The 18,005-nt window shown below is 42.2% G+C and overlaps 1 protein-coding gene and 1 non-coding gene across 29 annotated transcripts in view; both read right to left on the bottom strand.

Moving 5' to 3' along the window:
- Positions 1-18,005, bottom strand: part of SIPA1L1 (signal induced proliferation associated 1 like 1) — a 521,644-nt gene that overhangs the window by 65,000 nt on the left and 438,639 nt on the right. For all 28 annotated transcript variants that reach the window (XM_059890919.1, XM_059890912.1, XM_059890910.1 and 25 more), the window contains 3 exons: positions 17,355-17,512; positions 6,632-7,205; positions 5,741-6,015 (listed from right to left, as the gene is read on the bottom strand). In XM_059890919.1, the coding sequence (XP_059746902.1) occupies positions 5,741-6,015; positions 6,632-7,205; positions 17,355-17,512 (1,007 nt within the window). The remainder of the gene's footprint in view (positions 1-5,740; positions 6,016-6,631; positions 7,206-17,354; positions 17,513-18,005) is intronic.
- Positions 8,064-8,135, bottom strand: TRNAE-UUC (transfer RNA glutamic acid (anticodon UUC)). The gene has a single exon. It is a non-coding gene; the product is annotated as a tRNA-Glu (tRNA).

The following is an 18,005-nucleotide window of genomic DNA, read 5'->3' as shown; positions in this document are numbered from 1 at the left end:
GATTCAATATTTCTGACAAAAATATGCCATCGCCATGTGGTTGGCTGTTAACACAGGTGCTACTGTAGTATATATGCATCTTTCATTTTTGATCGTACATTATTTAGGGTTCTGGATCAGGAAATATAATGCAAGAATGTTGCAGCTTGCCAAAAAAATATTAACACAAATTTATGATAATACATGGAAAAGTTTCTCTCCACCTCAAAGTCATGGTGAGCTTTGCTTCTTCTGTGCGACGGTCTATTTACCTTATAAACTCAATGGACCATACCATCTACGCCCCTTTCTGTTGGCTGCTAGGAACCAACACAAGTACAGAATATGTACTGAACTTTACCATGTATCCTGGGGTATTAACTTTTCAAAAATTTTCCCCTAGGCCATGTTTTCAATTTACCTTCCCCGTTTCCCTACCCCCCTTCCACACATACACAGAGATCCCCTCACTGAATTTTAATTCTATAGCTTCATAGGCTGATTGCAGCCCATACTGCATCAGGATAGAAAAGTAAGTAAATAAAATAGAAACAATAACAACATAATACCAAATAGACAATATCAGCTTTGGGGCCGTAGTTTCTTTGTAAAATGAAAGACTTGCAATTCATAATTACTCTATTTTCTTCTAGTTCAAGTACTCTTTAAGCTGCATCACATTTAAAACTAAAACTGGTCAAAAGATCCCATTAAGCCGGAGATTTTGTCTTCTCTATAGTCTGTATTTCATCCCCACCACTCTTAGCATATTACTAGAAACCTTCTGCATATTCCATAATTATAGAATTAAGTATGATAAGGCCAAAGCAGGGAGAGAAGATGCATTTACAGAGACTGAAAAGCACAGATTACACAGTGCTAAACCCTTGCCATCCTGCCACTTCTGACTGACCTCCATGGCGGCAGGCCACCACTAGCTTCTGCTCCCTTACTCATCTCTGTAAGATATAAGAATGATATACGGAATCCAGAAGTGGGCAGCACACTGAAGGACAAAGATAAAAAGCTGGCTTTTCATGACATGTATGAAAATTCACAAAGGGATTTGTGTTGTATTACTCCAAGTAAAATCTGGCGTTGAACAACAAAAACTCTTGATGCTTACAGCTCATGACTGGCTAGAACTAATCTGGCTCCGCTATAATAACTGAACAGAACATCACAATACTGGACTCTTGAATCAGAAAAGTTTGGTGCTTGGGGACAGCTATGTCTCTAATAAACCATGTGATTTTGGCTTGGGGAAAAAAAAACAATTTCTTTGAACCAAAGTTCCTCATCTAAAAAAACTAGAGACTTGAACCAGATGGTTTCTAACAGCCCTTCTCACTCTAAAGCAGGATGCTGCTGCACTTTGCAATACTTGTTTTTTAAAAGGAGGAAAAAACCTTTGCAATCGATTCTTACTTAAAAAATAATTTGGTCCCTTTAGGTAACTTGATTTTAGCTTTTCCACTTGAATGGCCCTTGATTGCTTTCCTCAGGGAACTATATACTCAATTATTTTGTAGTAACCTATAAGGGAAAAAAATCTGAAAAAGAATATGAATCATGGTGCTGTACATCTGAAAATAACACTCAATGTAAATCAACCATGCTGCTGCTGCTGCTAAGTCGCTTCAGTTGTGTCCGACTCTGTGCGACCCCATAGACGGCAGCCCACCAGGCTCCCCCATCCCTGGGATTCTCCAGGCAAGAACACTGGAGTGGGCTGCCATTTCCTTCTCCAATGCATGAAAGTGAAAAGTGAAAGGGAAGTCGCTCAGTCGTGTCCGACTCTGTGCGACCCCATGGACTGCAGCCTACCAGGCTCCTCTGTCCATGGGATTTTCCAGGCAAGAGTACTATATTTCAATTAAGAAAATAAATCCAAAGGCTGGTGGCCCTCAGCAGAATGAAGGCCCACCACTCCCATGCAATACCATTCAAAGCATCACAACTGAATCCCCTATCTAGGTATTTCTCATCTTGCCACAAGAATGACGCTCAAGTCAGTGGTCACGGACACCAAGACATACAGCTGGTTATACACTCCCACTGGTGATGGACAGGGTGGGGGCCGCTCCAGCAGTGCGACATCTCACCCGCTGGGGGGAGCCTTCCGGTGCAGTCCCAGCTAAATCCCAAACCTGTTTCTGCCGGGACTGCTTCCATCATGCCCTTACCCTAGCTGCCCACGCTCACTCTGCAGTTACTAAACCTCTGCAACCCTCATTCTGCTCACGGTTTCAAAGGAAATGAGGCTGCCATGACGACTTTAAAAAAAAAATCCCGTACATAGTAGGGCCTCAGGAACTTTGCTTTACTTCCCCTGTCCCATCTGCTCTTTAATACACTTTCCTATGGGAGAACTCATGGAGGGTCTGCTTATTTCCTGAGGACAGGAAGAAGAGTTGGACTTTATAGGCGTTGCTGAAGCCCCATTTTATTGTCGTTAAACTGGCCTTTTCATTAAAAAACAAAAAACGTTGCCTTTCTAAAACTAGTGATGCCTCCATATGAGCATACATGGATGTTGGTGATTACATACAATCCCCACGCTGGAGCTGGGCCCTGTGACCCTCGGGTCCAGGGGACCCTGAGAAACATGCAGCTGGGAAGGGAGGGCAGTGTGTTTCCAGGAGGCCTGCTCTTTCTGGCCTTGGAGTGGCAGCACAAGCTGACAGAGGGGAGAGTGACTAGTCAAAGAGCAGAGTAATTAGCTGCGAGCAAAACAGTCGTGGGAGTGTGAAGTGCGGAGGAGAAGGAAAAAAAGTGACAAGAGCATTATCTTATTTTGCTGAAAACTGTAGCAAGGTGTTAATGCTTCAGCTGTTCCTTTGAAGTTGTCTCTAAGGGAGGGAAGGGGAGAGCGGGCGTCTGGTCCTCCGGAGGCATACAGGGCATCATTTCAGACCCACCTAGGGCAGTCGTGGCGTCTCACGTGGGAACCCTAGTGAAAGGGCCAGAGTGCATCTCTGAGGCCCACGGGGCTGTGCAGTGCGCTAACCAGCCCCCCATCCCACGCCTTCATGGGGGCAGGTTCCTAACACTCTTCTGTCCCATCACTGCCGGCTCCATGGCTACTAGAGGATGACAGTGATGCTCCAGAAGCTGTTAAGGGGAGATGAAGGAAAATACAGCTCATCCACAAAGGCTGTGCTGGAGCTGGTCGGCCTTGGTTTGCAGGATCAGACTCTTGAGCATCTATCCTGGGTGTGCATTCAGGGGTGACATATTGGTCGCTTGAAATCAGCCACAGTGGGAATATCTGCACCATGGGAATCAGCAAATACTACAAACCAAGGTTCCACTGATACATAGGGAAAGGATTTCTGTCCCAAGCATACAAAGCTAAGAGTCTGGATTCTCAAGTTAGACCTGGATTTGCCAGATGAGGCTGGGGAGTTACTAACCTTTCTGACTGTGGGTTTCCTTTAACTAGGAGTAATATTAATACTATTACTTCACAGGGTTGTTACATGGATTAAATTTGCTAATCCATATAAAAGTGCTTTTTTCTAGGGCCTGGCAATATTAAGGTAATAACTCAGCAAATATTACTTGTTTTTACCAATACACCACAGCAAATATATCTAGTCTAGTATTTTGCTGTAGACAAACCACCTCCTGTCATGGATCCATTTTTCTAGTAACTACTATTCACAGTTCAATGTCAGTAATGTTGCCCATTCCATCCCATTTCCTCTCACATACACATGTATTTCCCCCTCCCCATGAATTGAAGAGCCTAGAAACACGGGGAAAGACCCCTGAGCAGACAGATGGCGCCTGACGATCACCAGGCTTCCTTTTGAGGAGGTCAGTCCTTAGACCAGCCTCTGTAACTCCGTACTGTGTGTACGGAAGGCTGTCAAGTTACATGAAAAGTGAAAGGCACTCAGTCGTGTCTGATTCTTTGCGACCCCATGAACTATATAGTCCTAGGAATTCTCCAGGCCAGAATACTAGAGTGGGTAGCTGTTCCTTTCTCCAGGGGATCTTCCCAACCCAGGTCTCCCACATTGCAGATGGATTCTTTACCAACGGAACCACCAGGGAAGCCCAAGAATATTGGAGTAGGTAGCCTATCATGTCTCCAGCGGATCTTCCCGACCCAGGAATAGAACTGGGGTCTCCTGCGTTGTAGGTGGATTCTTTACCGGCTGAGCTACCAGGGAAGCTCAGGCAAGTTACATAGCTTGGTGATTTTCTCCAGTTTGTAAGTGCCTGTTTAGACGCATAGACTATTACATAGACAATTCACAGGAGAGACTACGGGATGGAAAACAGTCCAAAGAAAGAGAAAGAGGATCACAGAGCACTTGGAGAGAGCTCCAAGGACCTGGCTGCCTTTCCAATAGCACTCAAGAGTCATTCTTGAATTACAGTTAAGCAAAATACTTAACATTAATACTATGTGCTTGAGGAAATGAAGGTAGTTTCAGAATAAACCCTCCCTGCCCTCGAAATAGCTAAAACAAAACGTTCGGGATAAAATTTTGGTTTCCAGGGAAATCCAGTCATCAGAAAGGGAGCAGTTCTTAAAACTATGAGAGAAGGGGATTTTCACCACACTCTGACATCGGCACATCCACCTAGGAGATACGCAGTGCTAAACACTATCCTGAGCACAGTCTGGTCTGTAACACTTGGTCTGAGCTAAACACTATCCTGAGCACAGTCTGGTCTGTAACACTTGGTCTGAGCTAAACACTATCCTGAGCACAGTCTGGTCTGTAACACTTGGTCTGAAGAACTCAAGTCTGCAGATACTGCCATTGCTGCTTCCTTTTCAAAGGGCACAAGTAACCCATTCTAACTGTTTACACATTCTACCATCTGACATTCACTAATCTATAAAAGCTCAGGTGCAGGACTGGCCATGTTTTTTTGGGGAAAATAACATAAGAATATTGTCTTGGCCTTAGGAAGCCTAAGCATTAATTGCCAAAGCTTAAGAGAAACTCTTAGAAAATAGCGGGTTTAAACCAAATTAACGGATTGGGGGGGGGGGGGGGGGCGGGAACCACTAGCAAAAATAGCATGTGCATGCTCAAAGGAGAAAAGAAACAGTTGATTAAATCTGTTCCATCAGGAAATCTCCCCAGAGACAGAGAAATTAAATTTTCAACAGTGCTGCAGGCTTGGCAGAAGCTGGGAGGGGCGGGGAGCTCCTGGGCTCCCCTCTGTAAAGTTGGGGAACTACACTGCCCCGGCATTACGAGCAGGACTAGCTTGTCTGAAGTCGATTTCTGACACATGCAGACGCACTTAACAAAAAGCTTGGGAAGTCACATTCAGCCCTCCAGGCTGGGACAGCAGGGGTCAAAAGCAGTACTTCAAGAGTTCTGGACAGCAACTGGCTACAAATGGGAGATGCAGGAGAATCAGGGTCACGGAACACAAAAGAAAAGTGTCTGACACTTTGTCATGCTGAGTGTCTCTTAACATCAAATATTCCATGTTTCTCAGCTACTGGTGCAAGATGTTTCAAAGGGGTATATACCAGACTTCTCTGTCTATGATGGTGACTTTATACACCCAGAGACGTAAATCCTGGGAATGGTCCAAGCTGGTGATTCTTTCCAGCTGCTGTTGCCACATGCTGAAAGGGAGCTGTATCCTGAGTCAGACCTTCTGTGGAGGGAACTTTCAGCATCGCCTGTAACCGAGCGCTCTTCACACGCCCCCTTACACTCCCACCTAGTTGGGGAATGTTCTCCATGGTACATCAATGGCCCTGGACTCTCAGACCTACCTACGCGGGGTGCAGTCGTCATGTGGGGGGATGATGACGACCTTCACTGTGACCGATGTTCTCAGGAGGTCGATCATCTGCTCATGGCTCAGAGTGGCCACGGCCACCTTGCAGATCTCCACCAGCCGGCTGCCCTGCCTCAGCCCTGCCTGCCAGGCGTAGCCGTAGGGCTCCACATCTGCCACAATGCCCTCGTAGTTGACGTGGAAGCCGAGCTGTCCCAGCCCATTCCTTCGCAGAGTCATCTCCACCGATTCACAGCCTTTTGACACGAACTAGACAAAGACACAAAAGACATCACAGTCTGATGAACCCACTATGGTCTTAAGTGGTATGCGTGGCCAGCAGGGTTATTTTTGAATACCCTAATGCCAGCTGAAGAGCAGGCTGGTTATTTTGCCTTCACTAATCTCCATTCATTAGGCCCAAAGGAACACACTTGTTGTGTCCAAAGAACTCAATGGCTTCTCTGAAGTTACAAGGAAACCTCTAACAGAGACCTACAGGGAGCTGGCAGTGAAGAAAAATGGGTGTTCTGCTATTCATTTTGCCCTTAAGACATTCAAAGCAGCAGATACTCAATCCAACAACTGTTTTCACCAGCTGAAGCAGACTGGCTGGGCTACATCATCAGTCACCACGGCAATGGGATCAGGTCACATGCAAATGAGTTTCCAACAAAGATGCACAGTGCGTGTGTCTTCCCCCACTTGTTCTGCTACTTGTCCTGCTGAAAAAAATGATGGGAAGCGAGCGTGACATAAACTCTGGATTCCTTCCCACCATGAAGGGAGTTTTCAGAGGACCTAATAAAATAGGACGGGGTTCTGTAACTTGGCTCTCGCCTGCATGGAAAGCTTGAGGAAAGGGAACTGGAAGAAAAACACTGACCTGAAGCCTTTTGACAATCTCTTTGATGTCATCATTGTTAACAAAACTCTCCACGGATACACATTCGCCTCGCTCGTAGAAGATTTTGAGGCTGGCGTCGGTTGAAGTCCACCCTATCACATCTCTGCAGGAACAGTTGAAAACCACACTCTTTGTTTCCTGTTCAATGAGTACAATGAACTCACTGGAGACCCCGAGGAGGCAGTCGATCTCCATCGCCTTGTTGTAGTCCTTGGCCCGGACGGCCCACACAATGGCTCCCATGCTACTGAGCTCAGCTCCTGGGTACGGCTTAGACTTTTCCTTCTTTTTGGAGGCCAGAGAAATGAACGGGAACTTGCCGGATGGGTCAATAGGGGTGTTGGTGACGTTCTTTTCTGCCAGGTCTTTCAGGTATTCCTGGCGGGTCCGCGTTGCCATGGCCCTGAACTTTTCCGACTTATGAGCAGCATTTTCTGCATTAATCACTTTGGCCAAAAGGAAGTCCCTGAACACATTTGACTTAGGGAAGGTGACCCCTTTCGGGATGGGAGGTCCAAAAGAAGGCACATCTCTGGACCTGGTGACAGCCACACTAAAGAGATAAAGAGCAGTGAGAAAGAGGCTGGTCAATATTTCTCAGACTCACAGCAGGAGAATAAAATACACTTTCTCAATGACAAAGATATCTTTCAAAAGGAAAATAACTGTCATCTTCCCACAAGAAACAACACACACTTCTGCTTAACATGAGCATACGTTTCCATTCAATTGTATTTAGGACTTACGAAACAACATTTTTTCTAGGTCAAAATACCCAAAAACTTAAGGTAAAAACTTTCATTAGCAGGTAGTAAATCAACCATAACTCTATGAAAAAACGATTTAACTGTAATATTCTTTACAAGAAACATTTAAAATACTTGGTGATTATTCCCAGGTGGGGAGGGGTGGTTACTATAAACACCTTTCAGAACAAGTATAGGTTTTATAGGGGCTTCCCAGGTGGCTCAGTGGTAAAGAATCCACCTGCTAATGCACGAGGAGACACGGGTTCGATCCCTGGGTTGGGAAGATCTCCTGGAGAAGGAGATGGCAACCCATTCCAGTATTCTTGCCTGGGAAAACCCATGGACATAGAGGCCTGGTGGGCTACAGTCCATGGGGTCACAAAAGAGTCAGATATGACTTAGCGACTGAACAACAACATAGATTCTGTAGGAACACAAATGTAGCCCCCATTTTAGACAGGATGACCACAGAAGTCATCTTCTAATGCAAATATCCAAAGATATGTATACAAAGAAGAGGAATGGGTTAAAAGAAAATTAAACATATTATTTTTTCCTATGTGTCAGGCCTGAAGCAACCAGATCAAAAAGCATGAGTTTATTTTTTTAATTCTCTCTTATTAAATTGCTTTGGCTGCACCAAATACCTTGCTGGATTTTAGTTCCCCAAGCAGGGATTGAACCTGGGCCTCAGCAGTGAAAGTGCCAAGTCCTAACTACTGGACCACCAGGGAATTCTCCCATAAGGATAATTTTAAAATGAAACTTGAAATTTGGATAATAGAAAAGGATTATAATTTTTATGTGGTAATACCAGATGCTTACTCCTTGGAAGGAAAGTTATGACCAACCTAGATAGCATATTCAAAAGCAGAGACATTACTTTGCCAACAAATGTTCATCTAGTGAAGGCTATGGTTTTTCCTGTGGTCATGTATGGATGTGAGAGTTGGACCGTGAAGAAGGCTGAGTGCCGAAGAATTGATGCTTTTGAACTGTGGTGTTGGAGAAGACTCTTGAGAGTCCCTTGGACTGCAAGGAGATCCAACCAGTCCATTCTGAAGGAGATCAGCCCTGGGATTTCTTTGGAAGGAATGATGCTAAAGCTGAAACTCCAGTACTTTGGCCACCTGATGCGAAGAGTTGACTCATTGGAAAAGACTCTGATGCTGGGAGGGATTGGGAGCAGGAGGAGAAGGGGACGACAGGATGAGATGGCTGGATGGCATCACTGACTCGTGGATGTGAGTCTGGGTGAACTCCAGGAGTTGGTGATGGACAGGGAGACCTGGTGTGCTGCGATTCATGGGGTCGCGAAGAGTCGGACGCGACTGAGAGACTGAACTGAACTGAACCAACAGTGCTTTGAAATCATATTTTTAAATGAAGCTGTTCTTTAGTCCAAATTCTCTACTTTTGGTATTTGATTCTGACAATTGGTGAGGAAAATATGTTCCTTTCTCATTCCTTTAAGCAAGATTGAATTAAGAAAGCCTGTTCCAGTCACTTCCTTTGCATCTATATTGCTAAAACTGGGTCCAAGACAAGGATCTACAAGTATCTATACTAATCTATTATTTTTAATCTCAAAAGGAAAAGGACTTAAGTTTTTTCTAAAACAACAACAGGAATTAAATGAAAGTGGGGCGGTTGTGTGTTTTATATCATATTTTAAGATCTCCTTCTAGGACCTGAGGAAAGTTTGAGAGGACTGGAAATGATGATTCTAACAGATCAAACATCCTCTTTTCAAATTATCCAATTATTTAAAAGTGACTCAATTATGCAATTGTACTAAAAATACAAAATCTGTTTCACTAGAATTCTCAGAATCAAAAGGACATAATCAAAGAGCATGCAACTTTCAAATTAAACTTGCACAATTTCTTCTTTATTTAAAGGGTTTGCTTGAAGATACTTGGCTTCACTTTTCCAAAAATGATTATTGCTTGTGAAAGCAGAATAAAGAAAAATCAGCATCCTCAGGAGACAAATTATATATTTTGTCAGAATATGCCACAAGGTGGCCTATTTCTGAAAATGGCTTTTTACAAATTTATTAAAAAAATAAAAAAAGACTACCTAGTTCATTTCATGACAAAGAAAGGTGGCAGGCAACATCCCATTTTCTAACTGGCAATGAGAATTCACAGAAACCTCCATCTGCATGATAGCTAATTACATCAGTATTAGAAAGGCAGTTTTTCCTGTCTAATGTGAACTGTCTGGCTTGAATGCTGACAGCTGTATAATTTTAATTTGATCTTTTTTTTTTTTTTTTTCAAGTCAAGCAGATGATGCTAAAATCCAGATTCACTTGCTTTTCTAAGAGGAATCCCAGAAAGACCCAGAAATACTTAATATCTTTCCTTTTTAAATGGACAATTTCTTCTCTTGCTAATTTCATATCATTATTTTTTCTCAAGAAATAGCAGAGATTTTATTTTAAACAAGGAGAGAAAAATGCTTAGCAGAAAGTGTTGATATGGGCACCATGCATCCACTTGCCCCTTAAATTCACGGGTTGTCTAATAGATCTATTTATTAGCTAATAGAACGTTAGACAAACATATATTGAAAACCCTCCGGTAATTAGAAGACTCAAGAATGAACTATGAGGGAAAAAACCTGAACCCTTAACATATAATTATCAGTGATTCATCACGGTAGGGAGGTAAATGATACAGACACTAAAATCAGCTTTGCATCATTAGAAATAGAATCCTTACAGAAGATGAGGAAGATGATACCCTAGAATGCTCTTTTCAACAAAGGGCTTTATGTTGGGTAAATCTAACTTTCAAGGTTTTCTACAAGGTTAAAAGCTCATTAATTTAGATGCCACCAATTCTGAACTCTTGATAATAAGGTCTGTTTTAAGCTAAGTAGAAAGAATTTTTTTTTTTTTTGCCTTCATAAGAAAAGAAGCCTTTCTAGAATTTCAGTGTGCTATATATAGATACTTGAGATGAATTAATTATAAATGGCTTTTGCTATTTTTAAAAGCACATTCCAAAGAGCTTCTTGGCCATACTTAGCCTAGTATGCAATACTGTATCTCTTGAGAAATAATGCATTCTTTAAAATCATAGCCATGCCTTACATGCTCAGCACTGTCAAGGACTAGGAGGGTTATCTACTCAAGTGGGTTATCTGGATGACAGACAGAAGATCAAAGGCTGAAAGGGTTATGGAAAGTTAGCAGTGGGTGGGGGGAAGATACTTAAGAGAAGTCAGGGTTCCTCAAACTCTTGTCAACAGAATCTTGAGTTTCATCTTAACATTCATCTTGATTTTGCATTCCACTGAAGAGTATCTATATTCATTTTAACACAAAAATCTGTTCTGTTCCCCTCATCTTGAAGCCACTGAGGGACCAGGAAGGCGTTCTCTTTCACTCTGTCGTTTGACACATCCCTGAACCTCCGTTTGAACAGCTGGTACACATTCTTCACTTCTCCAGGAAACAGATTCGGAGAAGTACAACAATTTGCCCAGAGCTTGTTAGAGTGAGCCAGGATGGGAATCTGAGCTTCTGGGTAACCGGCAGTGTGACAAGACCACATTTACTCCCTGGGGCTATGTTTTTAAATTTCCACCTCTTAAGGTGCTTGCGAACGGGACCGTCTACAAGAGTCACACAGCCAAAGAGATCACCATTAGGCTGCTGCCAGTGGGCCTGGGCCTTTGCTGGCATCAAAGACCTTGGATGAAGTCGCAAGCTGATACATGGGAATGTTGCAGAGACATCTAAACAGAGGTCTCAATGAAAAAGAGTGAGAAGAGTAAGACTCTTGAACTTCTGAAGCACCATGGCAACAGCAATAAAGAATGACATTTAAAAGGAAGGGGACTTAGCATCAAAACTGTCAAGTTTAGAAGCTCAGATGAGACTGCCAGCTTGGGGAGCTTTCCAAGAAAGCAGACCTTGGCAAAGGCCAGGAAAGATGAGCAGCAGAACAAATGGGTACCCACTGTCCCCTCCCTGTGGGATCTCTACTGCTAACAGTCTTCAATCACCAACACCTGACTATATACCAGGGCCAAGGGTGAGATGTCACAGGCTCAGTCTTCCAGAAGCTCAAAGCCTGGTGTGGGGCTACCTCTGCTGGGCTGAGCACTCTGCTGGGGAAAGTTCGGCATGCTACTGGAACACTCAGGAAAGATACTTTACCCAGTCCTGGGAGGTCAGGGGAGCCCTGCCAGAGAAAAGAGCAGGCATTCCTGGATGAAAGTGGGCCAGGGTGTGTGTGAGAAGAGGCACTCTTGCCCAGAGAGTGGCATGTGCGGAGAGGAAGGGCTATTAAGTAGCCCCATGATGGGGGAGGGGGTGGGGATGGGAGGACTGGGAGAGGGGCCAGCGGATGCTGAGGGATAAGAGAGGCCAGACCTGAAGGATTCCATGTGGCAGGCAATGCCGGGGAGTCTCAATATTGCCTAAATGGTTTTCAGTACCAAGAGGGACATTTTCAGAATCTTGTCATAGAAAGGTCAGCCACACGGGACAAGAAGGATGCTGATTAATGATGGCTGGGATAGACTTTCTGAAAGAATCTCACCACGTGACCCACTTTGATTTTTCTTCTGTGAGACACAGTTGATTTTCCAACTGTGAGACACACAGTTGAAGCTTGCATATTTGTTTATTTTTATTCAAGAGAAGGAAAGAAGAAAGGCATGGTCATTTAATGTACATATACCACACTTCCCTGCCTACATCAGATACTTAGGGCATTTTTAAGTTGGGGTCAAGCAGTTTTCTACTGCACAGAAAGGGAAATTTAAGATCTGAGATGTTTAACGGTCTGGTCTGGTTCAAAGTGCTTTCTGCACTACATCATACTAACTCATTTCAACATTTACTACATCTTAACCACTGAATATGGAAATCTTCCTAAGAGGAATAATATATATATATCTACTTCCTAAACATAGCTCCTGACCACAATTTAACATCTGTTTTGAAGATGAGTATTTATTAAAACTACTTATTACAACACTAGTTTTAAAGTTAGCAATAATTCTTTAGTTTCATCAAAAAGCAACTTTCAACTGTTAAAGATGTTCTAAAATTTTTAAATAGTCTGCCTGAAATGGATCTAAATAAGGTTCATACATTACAATTAATTAATTTTATCTTAAAATTTTGAATTCTGTTAATGCTCCTCTACTTTTTTCACTTCACCTCCCCTTGACTTCTTGCAATGTACTTGAAGAAACTGGGCTATGTGTTCCAGAGTTGTCCAGAGCCTGAATTTTCCTGAATAAAAACATGTTGTGTGGTCTTTTATATTTCTTGCAACTTGGCTTCTCTAGATGTTTGATCAGATTCACATTCAATTTTGGAAAGAGGGTTAAGGCTGATTCCTAGAGGGGGTTGTGTTCTTCCATTATGAGACACACATTTGTCTCTTTTTATGATATTTGCAGTCTTTGATGATCAATGCCTAGATCCATCCATTCATTAGCTGTTTAAAGCAATGGTTGTAAAATTTCTGCACTGTGTTTTTATAAATTGAGGCCCTTGGGGTGAATGGCGTACATTTGGTTGTTTGGTCCCAAGTCAAATGACCTTGGATTGCTATGCTTATTAAATCTGCACATTAAACATGACTCATTCTTCTGTATCTCCCTTATCAGTCATCACTTATTGATGCTTTCAGTACATCCTTGCCACTAAATGGTTCATCTTTTTGATTTGTTGCTTCTAATCTATTCTGTCAACTGAAATCAGACAATTAAGCTCTTTGTAATGACACAAGTAAAATAATAGAGACCAGAGGGCTCTCTTATCAGGTATAGGGATAAGCTTTAGTACTCAGACTTAGAGATTAATTTGAGTTCTTGGCTATGTCTACTATTCAAGGCTAACTAGACTTTGGAATTAACTTGGATTAGTGAGTTTTTCCTGTATGAACAGTCTATCATAGTTCCCAGGGTAGGACAGCACACATTATTTCAGAGTCTCATTTCCATATTCACTATCGGGCCTTTATCCCCCCTCTCTGCTCCCCTGTTAAATCCTAGAGCCTAGAATACTGCCTAGGCACATTTTGATTAGGGCTGCAAAGAACTAGTGAAAAATAAATGAGTAACAATAAACTCTAAATTTTATGTTTTTGTATATAAATTACTTCGCATGTTGACAATGAGTAAGTTTTCCTAAAAGTCTATTTACATACCGTTGTCTGAAGGCCTAGATTTCAAGGGCCTCTACAGCCCGCTAATCTCTCCAACAACACAGCCTTCTCACTGCACTTGCCAGCGTCCTTCCTGTGTTTATGTGTCCATCTGTACCGCTATCCACCCCTGACTCATAGAATTATTTCTAATTTGCCACTGAATTCCACCATCTGTGCTACGCAACATACACTGAATCCTATCTTCCTGGCTAAACGTTCTTTGTATCTCTAGCCTGTATTGACCCCAGAATTCTCTAACAATTACAGCAAGACACTCCTTCGAGGAACTAACTGTCCACACTCTGGGTACCAAGTGGATGTCAGGAAATAAACGTCGAGTGTTCACAGTGGAGAAAGCTGGGAACAAGAGACTTTAAATGAGGAAAAGCATTTGAATATTCTAACTACATCTCTTACAGATACAATTAAAAGTAGATTTAAATAAAATTTGTGTAAATTAAATGTATCTCCAAGCTTTCCCACCAGAGTATCCCTAATGAAAGAGGTCTATGAATTCATATCCCTAGTACTTTGGGGGAGGGACTGGGGTATGAGAAAACCCCACATGTATGAAAACTCTTTGAAGACCCACATTTTATCTTAAAATTGGTACAAATTTTCCATTCTACTTCCTAATACATTTTCGTGAGAAAATAAACCTTAACATCCCTTTCCCAAGCATTAAAGACTACAAGCGAGGTACCCTAGTTATTCTGGGCCTATAAACATCTGGCATCACCACATACCCCAGGAAACACGTCGACCTGAATTTGAGAAGGACTGAGAAAAACCCAGGTACCCAAAGTTTTTAACAGGAAAAGATCACTAGTACTATAGTTCCAAAATTCACAGTGTACTGGGTCTTCAAGCAAGCTTGGCAACTAGGGAATTCCGGGCTAGCCCATGTCTTGTGAGCTGGGGTGTCCAGTGTCCTCCTGCAAAGGCATCCAGCATCACAAGGTGGGCTAAGAATATGCGGTCTCCAGGTTAAGAGATTAAAAATGAGAGAGAGGAAAAAAAGAGCAAGCAAAAATCATGATTCTCAGGCTGGGGAGGAGAGTTTGAAAAGAATAAAACAGATATCACTTCCTCCACCACTCAAATATTGAAGACGGCTCAGACATCTTTCCTCCTTATATCAGTGTATTCAGACTTGCCCTGGACACACTTCAGTGGCTATTAAGCACTGAAAACGTGGCTGGTATGGTCAAGGGGTATTAAATCATATTACATTTTAAAAACTGTCACTTGATTCAGTTTTCCAAAAGTCTTTTAAAAGTATGTTTGGAATAAGCTATCACGAATGTACTTTTCCAACTGCAAATTTTATGAAATCTAAATACATATTATTTCCAATGAAAATTGAGCATCCTAACTGAGGCGAGCTGTAAATTAAAAATGCACTCGAGATTTGTCTTGGTCCAAAAATACGTAAGATTTCTCAATAATTTTTAAAATTTAAAAATTATATGTTTAAATTATAATATTTGGATATCACAGGTAAATAATATCTATTATTGGGTCAAAATACAGTCCATGGGGTCGCAAAGAGTTGGACACGACTCAGGGACTCTCACTTTACATTGGGCAAAAATCTACTGTTAAAATTAATTTTACCTATTTCTTGTTACTTTAAAAAATATGGCTATTGGAAAATATAAAATGAATATGTGACTTGCACTATATTTCTACTGGACAGCAATTCACTAAGACAAAGACCTTTAAAAGAAGAATCTCTTTTCAAAAGAAAGTACATAGCTTTCCATTCCCCAAACATCCTAGAGATGATTCAAAACAGGATTTAGCTTTCTATCCACAAAGTTGTATGAAATCCTTTGCAGGCATCCAGTACACAGCATGTTTCCATTGCTTGGGTGTAGTTTCTAACCTCAGTCATCCATCCCAATTACAGTCAAATGTTCTGCATTAATTCTTTCCTTCTACACCTAACTAACACAGCTTTTGGAGACCACATTCTTGCTAAGAGGCTTTAGATCTAGGCTTCTTTTGCTTGAGTTTCTACCCACCGAGTCCAGGAAACTACAGACCTCCTTGGTTTGGGGTTTTCACATAGACTTGGCATCCGAGAAATTCTGGAACGGCCTGCAGGTTGGTAGTAGGGGCAGCAAAGACCCTATTTCACATGGCATGGAGTGAGGCAGCAGGGTAGAGTGGTTAAGAGACAAGACTTTAAAATCAGACTTGGTGCATTCAAGCCTATAGTCTGCCAGCTGACCTCAGGCAAATTACCTATCCTCAAGCACTCAAGTTTTCTCATGTGAAAATGGGGATTAAAACAGTACCCACCTCGTGAAAGTGTTAAGTCACTCAGTCGTGTCCGACTCTGTGTGATTCCATGGACTGTAGCCTGCTGGGCTCCTCTGTCTATGTGATTTCCCAGACAAGAATACCGGAGTGGTTTGCTATTTCCTCCTCCAGGGTATCTTCTCAACCCAGGGATTGAACCTGGGTCTGCCACATGGCAGGTAGACTCCCTACAATCTGAGCCACCAGGGAAGCCGCCTCATAGGTTTTAAAAATGGAATGAGGTAATAATACAAATAAGATACCTAAACTAGAGCTGGGCTTATAACCGGGGCTCATCAGACATAGTTACTGTGGAATAGGGAGGGATGATGGCAGTCAGTAGAAGTAACCTTGACTTGTTCTATTCCCTGAACTTGCTTGTCCTCCTATAATTAACTTGCCTTACCCCTAGGATTAGACAGTTGTAGATTTCACAACAAACCAAATAGCAGCCTAAGTTGGCCACTTTCTGTATAGATGGCTACATTAAATAAAAAACAACTATTCAAAATTAACAAAGCCTTGTCTCCCAAATTTCAGGGATGCAAAACTACAATAAACTTTCATATTCTAAAAGGACAGATTCCTCTTAGGACATCTTACTCATGCTACAACATACTCAAAACATCTTCTTGGCATGGCTCTCATGTCAATCCAGCATCACAGGTTCTTACTCTCTTCAACACTAATCCCCTCCAGGATTCCTGCAGAGGCCACTGCAGGTGGATCTTGAATTCTGTAACTCATGAGACTACATCAATGAGGGACATGGAAACAATTCCACCAAACACTTAACAAAGCCTCTACGACTGATCAGAAATGTTACAGTGAATCAAGTCAGCCTGAAGCAAAGGTTTGGGAATTTTAAAATATAATTAAAAAAAAATTAAACTTCTCTTCCCTACTCATTTGGTTTCCCTTGTGGCTCAGCTGGTAAAGAATCTGCCTGCAAAGTGGGAGGCAGATAGAACCTGGGTTCAATCCCTGGGTTGGGAAGACACCCTGGAGAAGGGAGAGGCTACCTACTCCAGTATTCTGGCCTGGAGAATTCCATGGACTGTATAGTCCACAGTCCATGGGGTTGCAAAGAGTTGGACATGACTGAGCGACTTTCACTTTCACTATTCCCTACTTATTATGATCATTCTTCTCTGCTTCTGCCAGGGCAAAAGCAAAATATAATTAGCAGTATGAGTAATTAGCTGGTGACCAGATGGTGTGGATGAAGGATACCACCTAAGGAGGAGGTGCGAATGGAAACAGCAGGTGTCTAACCAACATGTCTAGGGAATGTCAGTGCCACCAGGTTACGTCATCCTGTGAATTTGGCCATCCGCATGCACAGTTTAAAGGCAGAAATAAATAGCGATAGACTTCCCATTGCCACTTCCGAAAGAAGAGCTGGAGGGGGCCTTCGATGTGACCGCCCGCCAACGCCCATCCAGCCACCTCTGGAGCCATTACCTGTAACAGACGCTGTCAGTGCAGGGGTTGTGAACCCTGACAATGACGAAAACATGCTGAAAGTGGGATCGGATGTTTTTCGGGCTGAATGGCTGTGCTCCTGGCTCTTGGAAAACAATTGTTACAATATCATTTCCAATGTGCCGCTTCCGTAGGAGCTAAAAGGAAACATAAGCAAACAACATAAATGACGACGCTCTGCTTTTTCCTCTTTGATTCCCTTATGTAATTGTATTTAAAACATTCATTATTAATTAGTGCATATTAGGTGAGGAAATCCACACAGTTACTGTCAATATTTTAGCATGTGTCTTATCATCTCCTCCAAGGAAGACTAGAGAAATAAATATTCCGAAATTTGCATAAAATACATAGTCCATTCAAATAGATCTAACCAATCTCTAGCATATTACACCAAGTCCTAGCGTCTCCAAATCCTCAGTTTCCATAACAACAGTTTTGTTCCATTTTTGTATAAGAAAGAAACTTGCCACGGGGAAGATTTTTTTTAAAGATGAGAATCGCTGAAGTAATTACAACACAATTTATGTTCTGATTCAATTAGCTTCATTTAAAGAAACGGGGCTAAGATGTTTTCTGATAATACTTTTTGTGGCACACGCTGAGGATGCAGAAATTAATAATATTCCA

This window comes from Bos taurus, chromosome 10, assembly GCF_002263795.3.
Source record: "Bos taurus isolate L1 Dominette 01449 registration number 42190680 breed Hereford chromosome 10, ARS-UCD2.0, whole genome shotgun sequence".
Taxonomy (NCBI): domain Eukaryota; kingdom Metazoa; phylum Chordata; class Mammalia; order Artiodactyla; family Bovidae; genus Bos; species Bos taurus.
Note: the sequence above shows the minus strand (reverse complement) of the source record. Positions and strands in the feature narration are given on the sequence as shown.